This window comes from Xiphophorus hellerii, chromosome 16 (assembly GCF_003331165.1).
Source record: "Xiphophorus hellerii strain 12219 chromosome 16, Xiphophorus_hellerii-4.1, whole genome shotgun sequence".
Taxonomy (NCBI): Eukaryota; Metazoa; Chordata; class Actinopteri; order Cyprinodontiformes; family Poeciliidae; genus Xiphophorus; species Xiphophorus hellerii.
In genome coordinates this window covers 18298014-18322936 of record NC_045687.1, presented here as the reverse complement: position 1 = coordinate 18322936, position 24923 = coordinate 18298014, and the positions used below count along the sequence as shown (strand labels likewise).

The window sequence follows — 24923 nt, the reverse complement described above, 5'->3', positions numbered from 1 at the left end:
TTTGGTTTCAGCTTCCAAAACTGCTTATTCTTTAGAAAAAAATTCAATATGCTGTACGGAAAACATCCAGTAGGCAGGTTAGAATATTCTACGCTGATTAAATTATTTAAAACACAATTCTATTTAGTTTATTTTCCCACAAAATGCTGCCTAAACCTTGTATCGTCTCAAAATTAGAACCATGTTGTTAAATGACCTGGATGTATCGTTCACACTCTTCTGTAGAGACAGGGTCCATTTAAGAGGTCGGTTGCAGTCGTTATCTGTTAGTAATGTATCATCAGGTATCACACTGTGTATATGCGTGTGTGTGTGTGTGTGTAGTATGCGTGTGGGTTTTTAGATATGTCTAAAACCAACAAAGAAATGTCTGGTTATTAGTTCCCGGACAGGTTGGCGTGTATTTTTCTTTCCCCTCAGCGACTCATGCTCATTATAAAAGAAGCATCCATTTGTGTGATGAGTGTATCTGTGCGCTTATGTATTTAGCAATGCTTTGTTTTTCCATTTAGAGGGAAGTATTACAAATAGATAACTCAGCTCAGTGTAAACATAACCCCACACGTAGAACTACTGCTGTCGTTATACATCGCACATCAAATTAGACCAACCAGAGGATTACGCTTGTGTAATAATGTCCTTGAGTATGTATACCACACACACACACACACACACACACACACGCCCACACACTAAGCAAATACTTGACTGCTTTGTATTGCTTTTATATCAAGCTTCAGACTCCAAACTTCTCTCTCCCAAAATCTTTTGCATCAGGCTTAAAACTTACTAGGTCATCACATCTCTTCCCTTCCTTTTCCTCCCTTTGAGTCATCCAAGCTTTCTTCTCCTCCGTTTCTTCTCTTCCGCTCCCCTCGCTCCTTCTTTATTGCATTGCATCAAAGGTCTTTCCTATAATATTTCACAGAGGGGCTAATATGCGTAGCCCCTGCCCTTTCCTTTACTCTGCATGCATACATAAATAATTAAGTTAATGCATGACGCTCCTCCGTCACACAACCTGGCAAAGCACGCGTGTGTGTTTTTCTCTGTCCTTGTCCACGCGTGTATTCCCCCTTTTTAACCTTCGCCTACGAGTAATACTCAAAAGTTGATTGGCTTCGCAAACCTTCGCAGACTTCCTTTCATTATTAAAGAAATTTGAAAAAGTGCAGGTAAAAGATTCATCTCTCTAAAATGATGGATCTCTGCTCATTAAGAATTTATCATTCCTGCAAACTAATAAACTACTAATGAACCACAGATGAAGCTTCCCTCTCTTTAATCAGCCTGCAGATAATTAAATTAGCCACTTTTGTTGATCCTTCCAAGATGCTTAAATCAGTCTGAGATAGTGTTGCTGTGCTGACAGAGACTTTTTTTCCCTACTCTTTTTAATTGGAGCAACAAAACATGAAACAGGCCTGAGATCTCATTTGCAAAGATCATGCTTTGTGATAAAAAAAGAGCAACAGGACGACTGTTTTTATGGGCTACGATCACACTGCAGGTCTTGATGCTCAATTCATTTTTTTTTTGTTGAAATCCATTTTTGTGTGTGTGCGTATGTGTGGTCATTCATGCTGCTAAATGATGCGACTGCAGTCAGACTTTTGTGTGGACAGTTTATGACCTCAAAGCAACCTGAATGCACATCAGCGTACTGTTTACAGAAGTAATAATGGACGCCGTCATCTTTGGATCATTTTTAATGTTTATTCAGAAACTTGGGAGCTGATAAGAATGTGACAAAATCATAACAAGACAATAAAGAAAGCACAACTAATGCAGAATTATGACACGCCTCACGGCACTGGTGTAAAGGTTGGGTTGGCGACATTGTTCAGACGCTGCAGACGCTTTGGAAAACTATTGGATGCGTTTCTGATTTAGTTCCACATATGGAAGTGGCTCAAATCTGATTTTTGGGGGGGCTGAAAAAATCAGGATTGGGCCATTTAGACTACCTTGAAATGTGTCAAATCTGGGCAAAAACAATCGGATTTGGGTCGCATTCGCCTGCTGTGTATCATTTAAATATTTGGACCGTGAGTCAACACGTGTAATTGCCCTGGGGGTAAATCAGTCGGCAGAAATGTTTGATTCTTGCTAAATTGCTCAAACTCTGTCAAACTAGATAAAGAACCAATGAAAATATCAGCCACAGATTTTCAGTTGAATTTAGGTCTATGTCCACCCCAGTCCCAAGTCTTTTGCTGCCACTAACAAAGTATCTCTGATGCATGTTAGCATGTAAGTTTATACTTTTTGAAGCCCCTGTGCTCATATTTAAGCCAATGTAGAAACTTTAGGTTGTCTAGAGGACTGATGCTAGATATGACTCAGGTGAAGGAGAATACTTAGAGAAATGGTGAAGAGTTTCACCTTCTCAGATTAGATACCAGATGTGATGTAACTGGTAGTGGGCTGCTCCTGTAGCGGGCGCCGAGCCGATGCTCGCAGATTAGTAAATGCAAATAGAAGAAGGCCCGGGAGCTGCTTGGCTCAGCCGCTGTGATGAAAGGGCATGTTCGGCTCTCGGATGAGTTTAGTAACTCACTGGTTCTCCAAGTTTAGAAGGAAAGAGTATACCTGTATATGTACTCACACAGACCAGCACAATCACTTGGCGCCAGGCAGGTTCCTCTGAATCGTTTAAAGAAAATGAGAAGCTTGTCTGGTGGGAATTTGCTGAGATTTAAAAGGTGACAGTGAATAATAGTAACACTCCTGCAGGTGTTACACGGTTTTAATTGGGTTACTTATGCTTTCTCCATCCATTATCTAAATAGCTACAAATTATTGTAGGTCATTTAAATGGAACAGTGAGGAAGCCTTTTAAAAATATGTCAAAACTTAGCAGGCACAAAGTTATTATTTATCTGGAGTGTGACTTCATTTCTGTTTTAAAAAAACAGTGCCAAGTCTAAAGATCCATTAAAATCCAGTGCAATATGGCCGTTTTTAAGCACTTTCATCGTGTCAGATTTGTCCCACAAAACCCTGATGATGAAGGCTGGTCTCCAAACAGCTCCGGATTAACAAGAGCTAAATAGAAAACGGAAAAAAAACTGCATTTATTCAATCATAATATATAAACAAATGGAAACCATGTGTAAAATTCTCACAGCTTGCCTGGTTTGTTACTCTTTATCTAATTAGTGCTGGGCACAAATGAGATCTAAAGCTGCAAACTGTTAGCTGAATGCTAACATCTGGTTCCACTGAATGTGCACTGAAGAGTTTTAGGAAAAACGTTTGTTTTATTTTTTTTATGCAGTGATGGTTTGAGAATGCCTTCCTTGAGAGTAAATTGTTTGCTCTGTGTGTGTGTAACATGTTAGTTTTCAAGTTTCACCACACACTCTCAGTTGGATTTAGGTCCAGACTTTGACTGGGCCATTCTAATGCTTAAATCAAGACCATTTCACCATACCTCTGTCCTCATGTTGTCCTCGTATTGTAACCTTGCCACAGTCTCTGGTCTCTCTCGTCCTCCGGGCTGCCAAACTCATCTTCTTTTTGGGCCAAATCAAGGTAATGAATGTTCTTAAAGGGCCGGTTGCCCCAGAATGTGTTGATAAACCTGTTAAAATATAAATAAAATATTGAACACCTTTTCAGGATTTCGTGATTGTTTTTGTGATTTTTTGCAATAAAAAAATATCTGTGGTAGTAATAATCAGCGATTTGTTGATTTTGTGTAATTATTGTGAATTTTCTCAATAATTTACAAGAAACTGGCGGGACCAATTGATGCAATTTAGGAGTTAAACAGATTAAAACTGCTTTGAATTGATTGATGAAATAATATTTAAGCACACTGTTATCTTGACGGTTCCATTTATGTCTCCCTTTAGGGTTTAGAGGGCCACATAAAAGGCTATGGTGGGCTGGATTTGGCCCCCGGGCCTTGAGTTTGACACATGTGCGCTAACAGATTTTTTTTCCAATATTGTCTGTATTTAGTTCTTCCTGTGAACTTTGACCTGCTGCCCTGAAACCTCTGTTACTGTAACAAAAGCCACAGAAGAGAATCAAGAGTAAACAGGTGGGATGAATTCACTGCAAGCTAAAGTGGTGGTGCAGTGGAAATGCTAACTAGCATGAGACATCAGTTAGCAACATTTAGCAACTCTAGAGGAGAAAAAAGCTCATAAAAAATTCAAATAAGAATCCTAACTTGTTATCTTTGGACTAAACTTAGTTAAAACTTCCTCATTGTAGTTAAAACTTCTAAAAAATTTGCACTCTGAGAAAGGAGTAATTCACATGAAATCTAAGCTAGCTCCTGTAGCAGATAATGATCCAAACCCTGCTATCCCCTGTGGAGAATCTTGCCGTTTTTCATCTGGTCGGGTTTTCTTTACGTAACCATTATGTAAAAGAAAAAGGCAACTCTTTTTAATGCAGAGTAAACCAAATAATTACTAGGAAGTAAACGGAGTGCAGCAGCAAACTTAACAAGTGCCATCTGCTATTCTAATAATAAACCTAAGAGGTGCTATATCTTTCATTCTGCTAACTTTTTTTTTTTTTTTTGGTATGAGCACAGGAGTTGCAAAATCTCCCCCTTTTAGTGTCGCTCTGTTTTACATCCCTCCCTTCATCTCTATGATTCTGCCGTTTATTATTCCGTTTCTCCTTCATTTGGAGCTCAGTGTGAGCTTCTCAGCTATCTATCCAGTGGAAGAAAAAACCATTGCCCAGTTTTTACTGCTATCTGACTGAGAGCATGCGCGAGTGGGACTGCACGGCGGTTTACTGCATTGTGCGGAAATGCTGACTAGCAGGACTCTGTTTGAAATGTGTGGGATAGAGACAGAAAATAATGGCCTATTTGGGGGCTTAGCCTTCATTTACTCAGCAAATGGAGTGAGTGAGAGAGGAGGAGGAGGAGGAGAAGAATGGAGACGGTACTGAAAAAGAGATTGCGGTGTAAAACTCCACGCTCTGACATGCCATTTAGCACCAGTAAGGCCGATTCATTAGAGCATGTAAATAACCGGAGCTTCGAATTATACCGGCTGACAAAAACAATTACAGACCAAGTTAAGCACCCAGAACAAATTGTCCAATTCTCGTGTAATTTGGTAAACACAGAGATAACCAATTGGCATGTAAATGCTTGAATTTGTAAGGAGAAAGTGGTCGGGAGTCGATGTTTCAAAGGAGAATTCAATAATTAGAACACAAATTCATATTCTCGTCCCCGAGGGAATAAAGTTATATAAAATGTTTGTGTTATGAGTAATAACAGCTACGGTTCAATCCATAAGTTGTCAAACACCAAACAAAAAGATACACACACCTTTTTTTTTTTTTCTCACTGTTTGAATCAGGCCAACCTTTAAGGTCAGTTGCCAAAATGATTTCTTTGGGTTTTTTAATGAAGTGTTGGAACACTGGAGCGCCAACATGTGCTTCAAAGACGTCGTAGTTTGAGAAAAATACTACACACGCCCTCACACACAATTCGCTTCACGAGTCAGCAACAGATGGCCCCTTTTTCATTCACAAAGAGAATTATAAGATGAGTTTCAGGAATAAATAGGTGAGCAGGAAAAGATAAAAAGAGGCGATGTAGAAATCTGCTCATTCTTTGTGGGTCTGTGCTTGATTTGGAAAAGGAGGACGTTTTCTTTAGGCAAACTTCAAACTTGTAGTGCTTTGAAATATGCATAAAGACATTAAAAAAAATGGAACAGGTCCATATGTTTCAGTCATGCCGCCCACACTGAAGAAGCTGCCTTATGCAATAAATAATCAAAGAAAGATTTGGACAATGTTTTTGTGAACCAACGTTTCTATTTCTGGTCATTTTATCAATAGAAAACAGGCTCAGATTAGTCAATTTATGCATTTATGAAAGATTTTCTGGCAACACTCTGAAAAAGGCACATATAAAATACATTTTTTTTCTCCTTACAAACTTCATTTGATGCACATTTGAGATAAAAACCTCAACTAATAGCAAATCAACAATTACTAGGATAAAATGAAAACCAAGATGGCTAAAACCGGATTCCTCGGAGAGAATTGCAAAGGTCAACAAGTACAATCGTTCACAAGATGCAGTACACAATTTTATTTATTAAAGGAAAAAACCTCGCCCCATGAAGAAGGGGGCAAACATTAATTATGCCACCCATAATTAATGTTTTTTTGTGACTTTATAGATCCATTTCCTTCACCACACTGAGGCCTGATCACTGCCTGCAACCAGAACCAAAGTGAATTTGACTGAAAAATCTCAACATATTACTCCGAACTGAGAACTGACTTTACTCAACATTGTATGTGAGAAGGTAAAAAAAACTACACAGGTCAGTGTGTTAACAAGCGACGAAGATAACGTGCCATACGAATGACATCACAGTGCGTCAGGTTTCCCAAATGGTCATTGAATGACAGTCTTTCTTGATCTAAAATTGTCCAACCCTACAGGTGTCTGCAGTGTAAAACACCAGGATGCAACAGAAATAGCAAACCAACACATCCCCTTACTCAAACTTTATTAATCATAATGATTTTTAAGGCAGTTTCACTTCTAACTTCTCGTAAAGTTAACAGCTTACACTCTTGAGTTTTGGATTTTAATAGTTAATGACTTATTACTACATGAGTGAAGTTAACCCCCCCCACCTTCTTCAAATCAGACAAAATTGGTGTCAAATGTTTGTGCAGCAAAACGTTTTGTTTGTGCTGCTATCATTTTAAAGATATTAAGAAATGTTTCCAGAGGTCATGAAAGGTCAACCAGACCCCCCCCCCTCACCTTCTTCACATCAGACAAAATTAGTGTCAATCAACTTTACTATGTTTGTGCAGCAATTTCTTTTTTTTGTTTGTGCTGCTTTGGCTTTGAAGATCTTAATAAAATTTCAAAGGTCATTTTGATTTTGTAAAAGTGTGGGGGCTGGTTGACCTTTTGACCTTTAAACTTTCATTAATATCTTCAAAGCCAAAGCGGCGCAAACAAAAATGTTTGCTGCTCAAACGTAGTCGAGTTGATTGACACCAATCTTGTCTGGTTTGAAGAAGCAGGTGGGCTGTGGGTCGACCTTTCATGACCTCTGGAAACATTTCTTAATAACTTTAAATTGAACATTTTTGCTGCACAAACATTTTGTCTGATTTGAATTTGAACTTCACTCAGGTTTTCAGGTCTTATTACTTGGGATATTATAATTAAATATAAATAAATATTTTGAGTTGTAATTATTATTTCATAGAGATTTAGTTATTATTCGTTTCAGAAACTATCTGTTCAGATCCCGTAATGCTTCCCATGAGAAACAGAAGACGTTTGGTTCGCTAAAGATGGAGGTTTGTCTTTCTGAGAAAGATTTTTTCTTCTTCTCTTTGCTTCCACATTGTCGTGAATCATAACTATTACGCTTGATTTGTTCACCAAAAGTTCATCTCGACAATTGATCTGGCACCTTCTCGTTCTTGGATTCGACTAAAAATACGACGTACACGGCAAACAACTTTAATTACTTTCGAGCAGAGTGCAGTTTATAAATCAAGCTGTTACATGTAAAGAGACAAAATAATCCAAGTTTGTAAAAAAGGAAACAAAAGAAAGAAAGTAAACAGAGTTATAAGGGAACTCCATCCTTTGTTTTCAGGATTTCACAGAATACTCAATGCATTAAACAACACCGCACTATTTTTTTTCCTTCTCTGTGACTCCTACCTCTTTGCATCTATTTTCCTTTCTTCCTCGTTTTATCAGCGTGTACTTGTGTGTGTGTGGGGGGGGGGGGGTGCGTGTGTGAGTGTGTGACTGCAGTCATGTCAGAGTAAGGCCGGCTGAAGCCCTTACAGCAGTCAGCCTCTTTGATGTTGAGCCCTGCCGAATTAGGCCATCACCCAGCGGTGCTCTGCAGACTGCCTGCACCCACACACCGTCTCTCACACACAAACACACCCCCACACAAACAAGGTACACACACACCAACCAAAACAAATGCATCCTGGCAGGAAAGCGCGCACATGGAAAATAAAAGTTCCTGTGCCGCTGTTCACACAGGAGCCGTGGACACACACACTCGGCAAAGCCTCGGATGATGCGCTCAGAAATCAACGTCCACAAACATTTCATCACTCTCAACCAACGCTTCACACCCGCTTCTCCGGCACGCGCCTCTTTAATAAACATAAATGTAAATCCTTACGAGTGCCTCCCCTCTGAGGCTTCTGCACAACGGCGCGTCGAAGAAACAACGCGCACACCGCCGAACGCGCATGCAGGCGAAATGTAGGACAATCAGAGAGAATTTATTCAGACTCGCAGGAATACAGGCGAGGATGTGTTCCCTTTTTGGGAATCGGTCGCCTTGGACAGCTTCCCGAACCAGCAGGTCATACTGTATGAAATGGACAAAACACCATTTTTGCTGGCTGTCGCCCTCCGCTATTTACCGGAGAGTTGGAGTAAATAGGTAAAAAGACGGCGATATGTTCTGTAAGGAGTCCCAGTCAAAGTCTCTTAGCAAAAAGCACAAAACAGAAATTAAAACCTATTTAAAGGCAAAATGAGGCAAATATTTTTTAACACATTTCACATTTATCACATGGCAGCCACACGCTTTGACTAATTTTGATGTTACATCATGCGATAGATCAGAAGTAAGAGAAAAATTACGATGGCAAAACCTGCAAAGGCATTCACCGAAACTGACAGGCCGGGCGAAGAAGCAACCGAGAGGCTGATGGTTACTCTGGAGGAGCTGCACCGCTGAAAATACAGTTATGTAACCATGAGCCTCATGGTGTGGAGAAGCTTTTCTTCAGTAGCTAAATGGAAGTTGATGGGAAGAAATCCTGGGAAACAATAACCTTGAGATTGGGGCAATGGTTCACCTTCAAGCAGGACATCTGGTTAGCATTACAAAGGCGTAGATAAAAGAATTATTTGTGTTGCAATGGCCTAATTAAAGTCTAAATCCAATCATGAATCTGTGGCAATATATCCAGCTTGTAGAGACAAACTAACTGAAATAAATTATGTAAAAAGCAGGAACATTAGTAAATATCTCTGAATGATAATGGTGTCAAACTCCAGGGCTGTCATCAAGTCTGGAGCAGAATCCACATGAAACGATGCAAACTGCATCGTCCTCATACGTCCTCTGACCTTCTGGTTGCAGCTGTGTTTGAGCTCATGCGTAAAATAGTTTTGTGTCCCATTGAAAAGGAACATATAAAAATGCTGTGATGACATTTCATATGTTTTATATATACATATAGTTTGCTCGTTTTACAGCTGTTGTTGCCAAATATGATCTGAAATGACCTAATCTGAGTCACTGGACAAAATAAACTTTGAATTTGGATTTAAATCAAGTGTTAACACAAGATTTTGATTTTTGTAAAAATAAAAAAATAAAAAAATTGAAGATATAAACTAACTTAATCTCTGTAGACATGGACCAGAGTGAGATTTCATACTATGATCATGTTGAGGTACTAAACACATAAAAAGATTTAAAACAACAACATAACATGATCTAGTTGGTTGTATTTAAAAAGGTTCCAACCAGCTTGGAGTTTGTCAAACTGTGTTTTTAACAAGTGACTTTGAAAACACCCCCAAAACTGACTTTCTTTCTTCTTTTTTTGAGGTAGTGAGAATAAAAAATGTCAGAGTGACAAAAAGAACCAGATAGAGTCAACCTGTTTTACTTTAACACTCTGGTCACTGGGACTTTCTGCAGAAATCTCTCTAAACTGACTGTAAACCAGAGAAATGGTAGGAGGTAAAAGTTTTAGTTTTAAAATTTTACCTTTGCAGTAGGTCTTTATATCTTGATACCCGTAGCTTCCCCAAGTCTATTTTTTTAATCAGTCATTATAAAACTAGTCATCGTTCTAAATTAAAAAGAAATAAAAGATGTATCATACAAATGTCATATTCGCTGTTCTGCTAAATACTTATTTGTTTTGTATTGCCCTGCAGAATGAGAGTCTGAAAATCCCATTTAGCGGAGAAAGATAAGGCTGGTCTGCGCATTACAACATCTATGCTGTAATAAACAAACTCCCTCTCTCTGGTGGCCTGGAACAGCCCTCTGGTCAAACTGGAGACCGGCCAAGGACCTTTCCATCAATTCACTGCTGTTTTTTTTTTTTTTCTTTCTCTCTCTCTGTCTATCTGTGCTTTTAGTTTTCTCTGTTTTTCACTCCCTCTGTCTATTTCTTTCTCTGCGTCCACTTAATTGTTTCCACTATTGCCTCTCTAGTATGAAGACGTGGTGCGGGACGGCCCAAGGAGCTGAAACTACTACTTAAATGTTACGTAATCGCCACAGAATAGCATAAAACGCCACCAACACTACCTTAGCTCAGAGAAAGTTGCTCGACTTCACATTTCTGTCCGAGTAAGGAGAGCAGGTGCTTGTCACCGAAGACAAAAGCCATCTCGGACTCACGGGAACGCACGCAGCCGGGCCTCCCCTGCACGCCGCGCCACACACAGCGTGTCGCTGCTGCATACCAATTACACGGGGAAGTGAAGATCTATTTCTAATTCAATCAGTCAGCACTGGTGTCACATTCCTCGCTCTCTGGCTTTCTCCCTGCCTCTCCGTCCCATTTCCCAACTCGCCTGATTCTCCACCGATGCGTTTCGGTTTGGAGCACTTGTTTGTGCGCCAGAGTCTGAGTCTGCAACGCCATAACCTGCCGTAAATAAATAACCTGATTTATTTACGTGTAATTGTTGTGGAGATGATATGAGAGAGAAGCCTGGAGCCAATTTAAGGTTAAAGTTAAAGACTTGGTTGTCTTCTTCTGATCAACATCTGCCAGCTTTTTGAATCTGTTGGCTTAAAAGCAAACTCAAACCCTTTTTTTTTTGGTTACTCAGTCCTCGGTTAAACATGTACCAATCTGGGCTTTGGTCTACTTAACACTACTGGTTTAGGGTTTCAGTTTAATCCAATGAATTAGGATTTTAACTTGTGTTCATTAGAGAAACACTTGGTCAAAAAAGAAAAAAGTGTCACTGCGGTGGTTGGTTTTTGCAAACATTAGTAAATAGCAAATACTAGCATGCATGTCAAAACAGTTTGTGTCCAGGATGTGTGGGGTCTGCAGAGATCTTAGTTGCTCTTTTCCTGACCCAAGACCTGTACCAGTCCTGGACGGTCAGCTGTGACGATCCTCTCTGTATCCTATATATATGCTATTAAGTAGAGCTGTTGTAAAAGAATATTTTCGTACTCTCAATTATTTTTACGATTAATGGAGTAATCAGATCTCTGTCTCTCTTTGCCGTTATGCTGCTAGCGCTGAGCAACAACTCGTAGGCAGAAGTAAGAGCGCTGCCCAACACAAATGATGATCCGACTGCAACGCGGTGCGCTAAATAATAACACACAGTTTATCGAAGCTTCGAGGCAGATAAATTTTCCTCAAGGAATTTTAATAATCGAGGTACTCAAATCATTCAAGGAATCGTTACAGCCCTACTATTAAGGCAACCAAATATAGAATAATTCATTACCTGGATTATAAAACAAATCATATTCAGGTTCAAATGAATTTGTTTTATTCATTTTCTATACATTCAGAATCTCGCCTGTCAAGGGGTATCTTTTCTTTTCACCAATTCTTGTTTGCAGTCTCACTCTTTCCCTGTTTTAATCACCTTTCACATCAATTTTCATCAACCTGAATTTACTTTCACTTAGTTGACAAATTGATGTAACTGAGGACAATAAAAAAAAATGTTATACCTGCACTCTATGTTTTTTCTTTGCATTAAGTTTGGTGCAAACTTGATTTTTCCTTTTTTTTTAAAATAAAAAAAATCCTCAGCAGTGCTTTGAGGTCATGATGTACCAGCTTCTTTCTTTATTTTTCTCAAAGCTCTTGCTTCCTTGTGAGAAAATGACTCACTCTATTTTCTCTCTCTCTGTCTGTCTGTCTCTCTTTTAGATCACAACCACTTGAACAATGCAGCTCTATCCCCGCTGGGACCGGCCATGGCCTTGTCTCACCCTCACAACAACCTGGGAATTGGCTTCAATAAGTACACCTCACTCAAGGCCGTAGGTGAGTTGACCTACACAGAAACACCGACAAGCATCCGCTCCGACTGCACTGAAAGCGGCAAATCTTTCCATCTGCACCATTTGGATACATTTGTGGATGCTAACGAATGCAGCTACTGATGTAAGACAGAACAAGGAATGCAGAAAAGGTGGGACGGAGTGAAAATCGGAGAAAGCCTCCTTTTATAGTAACGGGTGTCATCGTGGGTCATCATTCATTTCTGAATGCTCAGTCTGATGCCTGAATTTCATATTGCAAAGGATTATTGCAGTCATGATGTGAATATTGTGACTGAATTCACCTGTTCACAAGAAAAAATATTCCAACATCCTGGTTTTATTACCTGCCTGGTTTTAAATACACAATAATTCCACCTGCTGGAGTTTGCTCTAGCTCAGCGTTTCCCAATTCCGGTCCTCAGGCCTCCCTGCTCTGCATGTTTTAGATGTGCCTCTATTCCAGAGCAGCTGATTCAAATGATTGCATGACCATCAAGTGCTGCAGAAACCTGTTGATCACCCATATATTCAATCCAGGTGTGTAGCAGAAAGGAAACACCTAAAACATGCAGGGCAGGGAGGCCTGAGTACCGGAATTGGGAAACGCTGCTCTAGCTCTTTGCTACAGAACAACAGTGGAGAGCTGTTCAATTGAATTTAAGCTTGTCCATCGCTCCAAACACTGCCACCTGCTGGTCAACAAGTGCAAGTAACAGTCAACAATCAAGCAAAAATGTCTTCAACAGCTCGAGGACATTTAGGATACAAACTACTGGTAAAATATATATTGGTGACATCAATCATCAAACGACTAATATCACAGTTGGCCCCGCCTGTTGGCTCTTCAGTATTCAGGGATTCACCTATTTTCAGCTTTTTCTGGTGAACGTAGCTATAAATTTGCCTATTAGCTGTTTTATTTTAGCTGGTTGAGGCTGAACTACGCAGGCGCAATGCTACTTGAGACGCTATTGGCTGACATTTGCAAAGCAGCCAATCCGGGAGCGACATTCGTTTTCCTTGTTGCCAATTGGCTACACTCCAAAGAGCAGAGATGAGTAGACGTTAGCTTTTACTCGGGACTGTGCGTATCGACGTATATAAGGTTTATTTAGTGTTTGAGGCTGTTATGCAACAACAAAGACTCTCCAGTTAGAGGCTTCTTCAGATTCGTTGTATCCTTCCTGCCCACAGCGAGGTGTGTATTTTTATTGGGTGTATGTAAACTTCTGGTTTCAACTGTACATATTCTACTAAAATGTATGTGTATTTTATTTAATATTTAAGATTTAGGTTTATTTATCCCCTAGCTTGACTGAGAGATCTGTTGTTGTAAAATTAAACATAAAACTGATCCTCAAAAATACAATTTGCCTCCTAATTTGTCTACACAGAGCACAACGTTAAAATACCTGTTTTTTTAAAAATCTAAATAGGAACATTTAAAAGTAAAATCAGTTTCCAAAATTTCACGTCTTCAGCTTCACCCAGATTATGCTTTTGCAGTAAAAGTTACATTTTTTTTATGATCACCGGATCAGACCTCAACTCTGCCCAGCATCAACATAAACACCTCCGCTCACACCGACTCGATACATGAAACCTTTTTCATGCATTTCATGTGTGCAGATAGAAAAAGCACTCTTCATCTGATCACTGCAGACAGAGGAGGGCGTTGCGACAAAGATGGGGAAGGACAGCCTGACACATGTATGTGTGCTGCTCAACATGAGAGCACCCATAAGAGCAGGAGAGAAATACATGAGCTGCAGAACCCAGCAAGTCGGGGACAACACGGCTCGGAAGGGCAAACTAATAACTCTGTTTATTAACAGAAGTAAGAATAACACAGAAGTGCAATTAAAGCAGCAAGTAGGAAGGAGGGAAGGGGAAGAAAGACTACTGTGAGCGGCGGCTGAGGAGAAAACAGACGTTCCCATCTCATTATTCTGCTCTGTGAGTGAAAAACAAAGGCTGATTGCAGCTGCAGCAGAGAACCAACACATTTCACCCAAAAACACTTCAAAGTAACAAATCCCTCACACACCGAGGTGCAATATGCTCCGTTCTCGCTCTCTCAATTTCTAAGTACTGAGCTCAGTCTCAGTTTGAGGACTTGCATGCTCCTCTGTTTGCTACCTGCTCTTAGCAGAACAATGTTACAAATATAAGGACAGACAAGACAGTGGGTTTTTTTTATTGTTTCATAAGCCTTATGCATTACTTTGTATATTTTTTATTTTGTTTTAATATTCATCTTATCAAGAATACAGACATATTTGAAGAATGAAACATACCCATGGCAGTAGGTGATGTTAAAGCTTAGCAAAATGAAAAGTCTATGCATTTTTAATTCATTTTAACACCATTCATAATTTCGTACTTCTCATTAAGCAGGAGTCTAGAGTTGGATTTAGGATAATTTTCTATCCATTACATTTTCTTGTCATGTTTTCCAGTGGAGATTATCTTGCATGTCACAGCTACAGTTCATTATACTTTGTGTACTCTATTTTTTTTTAAAGCAAAAGTTCATTAGGATTTTAGTCAGGTTTTAAATATGAAACCTGTAAAACACAAACTGGATGGATGAACGCCTTTTGAATTTTGACAAAAGGTGCAAATCCATCAGGAGAAATTAGTTTAGCTAAATATTCACGTTAGTGCCAACTTGGTGACTTTGTCTTCTTTTTTAATTTAATTTTTACTTGTCCACAAAAACATTTCCATCACAAATAATTCAAGTGTGAAATAAATGGAATAATTTTTACCAAAGAAGTTTTATGTTAAACCAGATTTTAGCTAAATGTTTAGGAAAACTATACTTTAAACTGTTTTTGTTTTAACAAATAAAGTTTTCACAAATCAAAAAGTGTGTTTTAAAACCAGTATAGATCTTTTTTTTTCAGTGCAAATGAGAGTTATAAAACAGTTGTCAACATTAGCATTGTTAGCAGGTGACGCTAACAATGCTAACTAGCTATGAACAGTAGCTGACAGGACTTTTGTCAACCTAACCAAAAGGAAATCTTTATTAGTCCATCTCTGTCTTAATAACAAACTCCCAAGAACTACTTCCTTGAATACTTCAAAATAAGAGTCTCAGACATAGCTTCCTGTTGCAAAGCTTGAAACATTCACCGTTTTATCCCAGATTTAATTGTGTTCGTTCCCCAGCAATCTTTTTTACATTCAGTCAAGAAGTTTGTTTCTGAAATTAGGTTGGTGGTTTTTTTTAAGATAACTGAGTTTATTAACTTTGAAAAGAAAACATAATTTATGATTATATACACATTTTATTTAGAAGTTACAGGTCAACAATTTGCACCTTTCTCAATAATCAATGAAAACGGTTTTGTTGGCCTCCTTTCATTCATCCTAATTCATATTCTTTATCAGATTCATGCGGCATGACCCCGAAACGTAAATATTACTTCTGTTAAAGAAAATTATTTTAAACCCAAAACTGCCTTAAGGACCAACCAGATATATATGCTTACTTATATTTCTTTTGGTCGATACAAATCAACTTTAAATATGCTTTTTGTACTGTTTATTCCTAAAACAACTTCTTTTTTTTTTAACAGTTTTTCAACACAATAGAAAATAAAGGAATTTGCTCAATATCTTTTAAACAGCCAAACTGACCAGCATTTTCTCCGCATTTTCCGTTGCTGCAGTTTCTTTCCTCCAACAAAAAACTGTCAGCAAATTACAGCGATAAGAAGCAGCAAATTCTCCCCATTCATCTTTTCACACCTGCTTATCGGCTCCCTCACTGGGTAATAAACAAGCCACTGGGTCCAGAGATCCTCACTGTGCACACAAAGTCATGGCTAGGGCACAAAACAGTCTGGATGGGACAGCTGACCGTTTGCCAGGTGAAACAGCAGGTCCTGTGGACTCAGCTCTTTTGAAATCTTTTTTAATATAACACGGTTGGCCGGCGGCAACGCAGATTAATCCTAATCAGAGTTGAGAGAAAGCAGGCTTCAAGATATGTCGACCCAGATTTAATTTTAGGCAGAGCTCTGTTGACGATAATCTGGATGTAAATCAGAAGGCCTCTCAAAATAAATTTGGTGTCAGGCATTTGTGAGAATAAAAGACATAAGGAGATTTTGGCCTGCTGTTTGGTTGATCGCGCCTTGGCCAAATCTCACTTTAATGCTACTTCGAAAAAGTCCTTGAGAAGTTAACGCATCAGTGGCAGAGCTGCAACTCTTTCAAAAAGAAACAAAAGAAAAACTTTTCTTCCAAAAGTGGTCCATCAGCTCTTAACGGTTGAATGTGGAACAGCTCACTGAACCTTTCAGCCAGAGAGAAAACTCGGCAGCAGCATAAAGCTCAGTGGACTCCTTCCCATAAGTATTCATGAGAAGCGTGATTATGCTTTTCAGGTCTTGGCGATAAAGATGTCTGTTTAAAATCGAAACTCTCTCAACTGTGACTTACCACTCAGGCGCATTACAGTTCTTATTGATAAGTTTTGATTAACCAGATTACAATTAAATTTAGCTCTGAAGGCGCTGAGAGCTAAATTTAAAGCATATCCGCAAATAGGGGGATTAGGAATCATACCAGGAAGTTATGTGACAACGAAGCTTTGCCAGAAGAAAACCACGGGACCTTGGCACAAGCAAATTTAATATACCTATGTTAATTAAAGAAGTAAGACGAGAGCAGGTGTGCTGGCAGCCAGAAAATGCAGGATAACTGGTTGCAGAGGAAGTGAGAAAGTAGAATGAAGAATCCAAATACCAACGTAGAGTATAGAGGCCATAGTTGTGGGATCAACATGTTTGTTTTTATTTATCAACATCCTGACTTTATAGATGTGCAGACACGTTTGAGACACGCCGACGTGTGTTATTGATCAAGCTTCTGTAAGGAAACAAGCGATTGTTTTAGTAGTGCTGCCCTGTTTGTGGCTGACCCAAAGCACCAACAACTGAATAACAGGTTGCAGTTTGAAGCCTCTTGAGTTGCTGCAGGAAGTATTGTTTTTTTTTCTCTCTCTCTCTCTCTCTCTCTCTCTGCCTCGGGTCCTGAGAAACTTTGGTTTCCAAAGGAACCAGAAATCATTAAACACAGTGTTGTTGAGAATGGTGGGGGAAATTTTCCAAAAATTTTTTTATCTTTGATTAGTGATTTTTATTGTTTATTTTTCAACTTTCCATTTCTTCTTGACCTGTGCAGCACTTTGGTTACCTTTGGTTTTTTTAAAACTTCTTTGTGAATGAACGAGTGAATCGACTGTAGCAAGCTTTTTAAAAACGTTTTGGAAACTTTGACAATTTATAATAGGCTTCTAAAAATATATATTAACAGGGAACGTATGCAGAACAGACATTGTAAACAAACATCTGCTGAGTAATAATCACATTCTGCATACAGAAAATGATTTGAACATAAAGTGAAGTTACTCTGCATGACGTTACCACAGTGTTATTAATTAGCATTTTACAGATGAGGCACTCTTAGAATAGCTCCTTTAGCATAATGTACTGCATTGCAATTAGTCCAAAGCAGAGCGTGTTGTAAACCTCTGAAATTCCTTCTGCGGCTCCAGCTAATGCATGTATAATGCAGTGGCTCAGACTGAACCCTGGGGCATTGTTTTAGGCTACCACTGGAAAGAGAGCCCTAGCTGGTGCTAAAGAAGAGCAGAAAATATGTGAAACACGACGTCGAAAACAAAACAGATTCAGGAGAAAGGTTGACCAGATGGGAGATTCTCTGAACTGAAGAGGACGTTGAGTAATCCTGTCACAGTGAATCGTGCCGTCGGCTCTGCCCGGTGACAACATGTGTGGAAACACTTAAGTGGACAGCAACAGCAGTTGTTGTTTGAAGGGAAGGTCTGTTTAATTCATTATCGTTGTGCTGTCCCAGATTTTCTAACAGCAGCGCGCTGCCAGTTCACCTTCAACAGGAACCACAGCAGTTCGCAGCTCTGCTCACACAGATTAAACGTGAAATCATTCATTTTTCACCAGCTAAACACGAAGCCGTGCACCAATCTGCAGGACCGATCTCATCCAGCCTTTGGCAGCTTATTTGCAATCTGCTCAGTTTTCTTGTAGAAACTTTATTGTAACTTAGTTTTATTTTCATCAGGGCTTCCCTAGTTTACAACGATTTTATATATATATATATATATATATATATATATATATATATATATATATATATATATATATGTATATCCTGCTTCAACTGCCACAAAGAAAAATGAGTCTCAAATTTTGATTGAGAATTTGCTTATTGAGATTATGTTTTTATTTGTGACTACTTTCAGTGCGACTACGAGGTGTGTGCTTGATAAAATTCTGATTCTTGACTTAATTACGACAACATCTGTGCTGTTTCAATACTTAAATCTATTATAGTCAGAAGTTACAGGAAACACTGTCACTCGTTTGTCTTTTTCAGGAAGAAAGTAGAGCGATCTGCAACAGGACATTTCATTCTACCCATACATGATCTGGTCACCACCAGGGCGATGTTTTGTGCCCACATGATTTGAAGTGATCTATATTCTACTAATCTGTTCTAAGGAAATGAGGTTATAAGACTCAAATAAATAATACCTCTCAGCAGTTGCTTAGAGTAGTTCTGGTTTGATCATGGCGTCACAATCCGTAATGTTTCAAAAAAATTAAGTGGCCAAATTGGGGTTGAGATGAAAGGATAGAAATATGGTGTAACGTAAAGTATTAAGATGGTCATAAATCAAGCTATATCTAAGATTTGACAATTTGTCCATTGATATAATGGCAAACTGTTGAGGTTACACCTCAACTCTTTGCCAATGACCGCTGGAAATAGGCACCAGCCCCCTCCGTGACTCTGAGCAGACAAATGAATATAGACAATGGGTGGATGAATCGATTGACTTGACCAATTTATCAAGTCATTTATCTGTTTTCTGAACTAATACACAATGGCTTAAGAACGTGGTTAATGAAGGGTTCTTTGTGGATACAAAATGGATCACCAATTGATTAGTTGATGACCCTCTAGAGAAGGGTCTCTGTACTTTCATCCGTTTATTATTCTGCATCAGTAATCATACTAAATGTAACCAAAGTCTTTGTTTTGTTCTTTTCCCTATTTTTCCGTCATGCAGACACAGGTATAAGAGACTACTACAAGAGCTACCCAATGGTAGATTACACCCACCGCCAATCTCCTCCAACCTTCCAGCCAATCAACTTCCACCCCAAGGACAAGCCCTTCCTGCCGCCTCCCGACGTCCACGCACCTCTTGCCATCACCATCAACGCCTCCCAGATGCCCAAGCCCAAGATCTCCAAAACCAACACGCACCCGCTCACCTCCAGCTCGGCCTTCAAAGCGTGGGACCCGAGCAAGAGCCACGTCCCGCACCCGACGGCAACCCACATGGGCATCAGTGCGCAGCAGCAGCAGCAGCACCACCCCATCCAGCAGCAGCACCACCAGACGCTGCACCAGCAGAACAGTCGGCGCCAGGCCTACTCCAACAAGAGGCAGTTCAGCATCGAGACGTTGCCCGAGCTCTTCTCGCAGCCGCTGGGCTACGGCCACTCGCCGCACATGCACCCCAAGCACAAGGGACTGGCCACCAACAGCAAGACGGAGGTGACGGTGTGAGCGAACAAAGAAACGGCGTCGAGGGGAAGCGCTCTGATATCCTTTATATCCACAGCTACCGTGTTGTGTAGCAAGCAAATATCACATCTGGGATTTTTATGAACTGCATTTTCCTCAACATTTTTAACTGGAACAAAGATAACAGCGTGTGTGCGGCATTTGTATGTTTTTGAGACCACCGGATTGAAACCCCAACGGATGAGCCGTGAAGGTGACGTAGCAGCAGGTGTCAGCTGTGACCCTTTTGAGCCTGGCAGCTTTTCTAAATAATTGAGTGGCCTCTTGGTGTGTTGACACACCTCTCTGTATTGTCTCCCTCTTGCAACTTTGCCACATTCTGCTCCACTCTGTAGCCCCTCTCCACCACGTCCAAGTGTTCAGATTCCACTCAGAGACTTTTCTTACCCTTAAACCCAAAGTCCAGACTCCGAGGCTATGAGAGAAGCCAGCAGGGAGATGTTTTTCTCTCTTTTTTTTTTCCCCTGAAAGTTTGGCTTCTCATCAGCTGAAACAATATCATTGGGTTGTCAGCTCTCATTGCCCCCCAGTGTTTTTTAAGAGAGAGATATCAGCCTTGCAATTCATACCAGAGAGGAGGGCAGGGGATGATGGGGGGGATGGAGGAGGCATTCATCTCAATCCAGAGGCAAACGCGATGAGAAGGGATCCAAACCGCGTGCAGACCCACACATGCGAAACGTGCACACACTCGTCAAATTTTACCGAGAGTTTCTGGCAATGTCAGAAAGCCTGCAGACTCCGCATCTATTCCCCTGGAGACAAAGAGAAACACAATTTTCTCTCAAAACTCTAATTCTACTAGACTTGTGAAATGAATCAGTGAGCTGTCTCATTGGAAGCTAGAGCTTGATGATGTTTATAGCTGCAAAAGAAGCGACTGATGCTTTAAAATGGGACAGAAAAGTCCAATTTGTCCAGCCAGATCATTGTGAAGAGTAGCTTCACAAACGCACCAGAGAATCCGTCAACTGCATATCTGGTGTTTCTATTTGGGTTGAGTACATTCTCTAAGATTCCCCTTGCTATTTTCAGCTCCATACATATAAAGTGCCCTGTAAAAAGTATCTGTACCCCTTACAGTCAGAAGCACAAACGTTATTGTGTCAACAATTGCTAGAGAAGAAAAGGCCTATTTAAGACCAAGGAGGACAATATCCCAAGTTTTTAGCGTAGGTGGATGCGGCTGTCGACCTAAACTAAAAGACTAAGTAGGGAGAACATTAATCGAGAGAAGTGAACAAAGAGGTCCAGGGTAATTCTGAGGGATATACAGAGTTACCCAGAGAATATGTAAACAGGAATACTAAATTCAGCCTCTATTTGTAGGAGGAGTTGTAGATAGAAAGTTATTCTTTAAAGAAAGCTTTAAATTTGAAATTTATTTAGGCGAAACAGATCGCCTAAATGACTTTAGAATCTGTTAGATGCTGCAAAAGACTGGGATTCAAAGTTCACCTTCCAGCTTTAACACTCTTACTATACAGCCAGAGACACAATGGTGATATAAACCAAGACATTTGTGTGTTAGAATAAATAAAGATCTAAATCCAATTCAGACTTTACCACCAAACTGATTTTTAAAGTTGCTCTCTGTCCAATTTGACTCAGCTGGAGCTATTTAGCAAACAAACGGTCAAACATTTCAGTTTCTAGAAATACAGAGGGGTAGAGTCACCGCTCCAGAAAGAACACATCAAGATTTCTGATTGGAGCATTACAAAATGTAAAAAAGCTCAAGCGGTGCGAGTACTTTTTGCAAGGCTCTGCATGCATACTGGCTTCCTTACTGATTCTTAACAACATGGAGTGTTTCTGGGTGTAAAGGAGAGAAAGCACTAGAGAACAAGAACACCTTCTCCTGGATGGAGCCGTTTGATGCCAGTGTTTAGTGCTGCTGCTTGCGCTGCAGTTTGCTTCACTCCCTCTTAATGAAGTGTCTCAGCACTACACGTGAGTGACTGCTAGCACTTAAACAAATCACTAATGTAATTCATGCCTCGGATGCACACAGCTTACACATCAAGAGAGCTTACTTGGTCTGAGGCTATGCTTTCATCCAAATGGAGGAAAAACAAAATGAGAACTTTTTTTCCTCTCCTGTTCTAATGCCCGACCAGCAATTTAGATGTTTGGATTTGCAGTTTTCTAATGTGACCTAAAATCTTTTGTTTTCGTGTTGGTGCCCTAGTCGTCCTACTAGCAGGATTTAAGGAATGCAACGTCGAGCATGACTTGCCTCGATGTTCTGTTGGGTTGAAATCCTTCGTAAGTCCAAAACCTTCATTTCGTTTTTGTTGAGCACGCAGCACATTCGCATTCTCAACACGTCGCATGCTGATTCTTGATCACAGGCCTACTGTGTAACATTTGATGGCCCCAGAAATCCCCTAGGGCCGCTTTTCAGTGCGCAGGGTATAGTGATTTACAACAGCAGCTCTCTGAATGAGAACAGGGGATGCTGCAGAGGCAATAGAAAGCAAGGAGACCCTTCTTTGGTTAGACGATTTGATAGTAAGACTATCTAGTACTATCAATTATCCAATCAATGCTTGTTCACCTTGTTCTCCGTTTGACTTATCAAGCATTGCAGTCGGTTGTAATGAAACCATTTTAAATACAGAGCCCCTCACATTTCTCGGCGCCTCTGGTAAAAAAAAAATAAATCTTATGTTTTATTGTAGCAGCATGATTTCAGGTGGAAAAGTGTATAAAACCCTTTAATCTGGCTACATTTATTCAGCGAAGAAAAAATATGTTAAGAAGAAAATCGACAGTGCCCCTAAAAATCTCTTCAAACATGTATGTGATTAAAGCATCTCTAATGAATGCGTTACTATTTTTTAAGCTCCAAAAGGTACAAACATGCCACAAAGACAGTTTGAGAAGAAAAAAAAGCTAAATACATATTCAGTTCATCATTGGATGCGGCATCTACAAGCTAACTGCTCATTTTAAAGTTAGCTAAACTCTCTTGGGACTTTAACTGGAGTCGGGTGTTTTTGTCAGACAAAACTAAAGCTGGTGTCACACCGTTGTTTCCTATCTTGCCAAGTAAGCAGACTTTTGGAACATAAAGTCTTGCCATATCTTTGATGTAAGCATTCCAGATAGCGCATGTTTATTGGGATCAAGGATGCAGAATTCAGTATGTTGCCACATTCTGTTGAGAACACTGACGTCTCGTCTCATTGTATGTTTTCTTCATATTTAAAGGTCGTCTGACTGCCAGCGAATGAAATTTCAACGCTTTTGCCCATTCAAGAGCAAATGCGTTAGTACAAATGCAAACCTCAAATATTTGGCAGTCATTCTAAGTAGAGACTTTCCCAGAGCATCAGTTTAATATTAGGGAACATCTCTGGTGACATTTGGCCTTATGGATACATATTAATCTAACACAATGATTATGAGATCTAAAATTTCTACAGTGTATGTTCCTGAGGGACAATATACACTGCCACCATCAGACATGCAATTAATTTCCATGAACAAACCCAAACTGGCAGAATTAGACTTGAATTCAATGCTCCATCAAACCTCTTGTACTTTTTGGACCTCCTTAGCCTTTTATGTCCTAAATTTAAAATCTCCGCCTGGATATTTTTGCTTATTTTAATTGTACGCAGTTCTTTAAATGTCCTGTGAGTAAATATATATTTGCCCATTTATCCATAACAACTAGAACTTTCCATATCTAGCAACTTATTTTCGCAATTTACCGTCTATTAAAAGATTGCCGCCCCTCAGATTAATTTCACTTCCTGCTACGGCGGGGGCGAAATTACCGATGTCGGCTGGAAAGCGCAACGTCTCCCCGTTCAGAAACCGTTGGAATTTTTCAGATTGCGTGTGGCGGAATTACGGTGCTGCAAATTTGGTTGGACTGTCGGCGCTCCTTTTAGGATTTGGAGGATTAATTCAGGATGTCGCCTTTGATTAAAAACTATCTACAGGTGAAAACCGGACTCGTCTAATGATGTTCAAACACAGTGTTCTCGATGTTATGTGCGCCTTCCAAAAACCCTAGCTACTTAGAATTGCTTTTATTGCTCTTAGGTAGTTACTGGCTATTCACAAGTACGTTCACTCAACACTGCTTAAAAAAATATTGAAGAATGTCCTTCTGCCTGACTAACTACACAAGTACCTTTTGAATCTTTTAGAGAACTTGTCCAGCAATGACTCCTCCTCAAACCAATATTCCTAAAAAGAAAAAGCCTTTTTTTTTTTTTTTTTTAAAGCTTAAGTCCCAGTTACTGATTGAATTCACCTTCAGTTGTTATCATAAGGACAGCAGATATGCCGCAGTGGATAAGTCTGGCACATGCTTCAGCACATCGGGCATCAAACTGCACCACTTACCATAGTCACACACTATTTAGCTCTTTTCTTTTTAATCTTTCCCTCTCTTCTCTCTTTTTGTCATTCTGTCTGCCTCTCTCTCCCACGCCACCCCCCCCCCCCCTGCAGACTTTCTTCTGCCGCCAGAACCTCCCTCTGTGCATCCATATCCATGAAAGGCTGAGCGATGGGTACCAAGAGCTTCTCTGGTGTTTGGTGCCCACCGCTTTGAGCCGCTACGAACCATGAGAATCTCCCAGGGTCCTCCTCGTGTGCGAGTGCCTGTGTGTTGGGAGTCGGCCATGATAGACGACAGTGTCATGGAAAGCATAGCGGGCTCCAGATTCACTCCCCGCTGAGCAGTCAGACACAAGCACGATTAAGCTTGCACAAATGCAGACTGCAACATGAATTTGCCACATGTTTTTCTGCATCTGGACATATGGAAATTCCACTGAAATGAAAGTGTGAGCTTTACATTTGTCTTGGGTGAAATTTCGCTCAGACAAATGAGCCGGTTTGCATTTAAAATTTAATTGAGATGCAAATGAACACATCCAGATGAAAAAAAGGGGGGGGGAAAGCAATGAAGTAAAACTTTTAACAAGTGAGAATTAATTAGCAATATAACGCACGCTCCGACTGCTGCAGTGACTTCTCCACTTTACCTCTCCAAGATGTGAAAAACCTGTTAGGCAAGTTGCTGGAGTGCCGCTCGGCGCCCGCTGGCACGCCTTTGTAATAAGGGATCAGCTAAGAATGGGGGGATCATGAATACAAAAGCACCAATGGGATATGCAGGGTGTGAATATGCATCAAACGCATCTGTGCTTGTGCTCGCTCCGGCTCTGCGGCGCA

The 24923-nt window shown here is 40.1% G+C and overlaps 1 protein-coding gene across 1 annotated transcript in view; it reads left to right on the top strand.

Annotated features, from left to right (window-relative positions):
* Nucleotides 1-23934, top strand: part of LOC116735615 (protein shisa-8) — a 99655-nt gene extending 75721 nt beyond the window's left edge. The window contains exons 4-5 of the mRNA XM_032587609.1: nt 11950-12066; nt 19198-23934. Coding sequence (XP_032443500.1) covers nt 11950-12066; nt 19198-19703 — 623 coding nt within the window. The 3' untranslated portion in view covers nt 19704-23934. The remainder of the gene's footprint in view (nt 1-11949; nt 12067-19197) is intronic.
* Nucleotides 23935-24923: the final 989 nt, after the last annotated feature.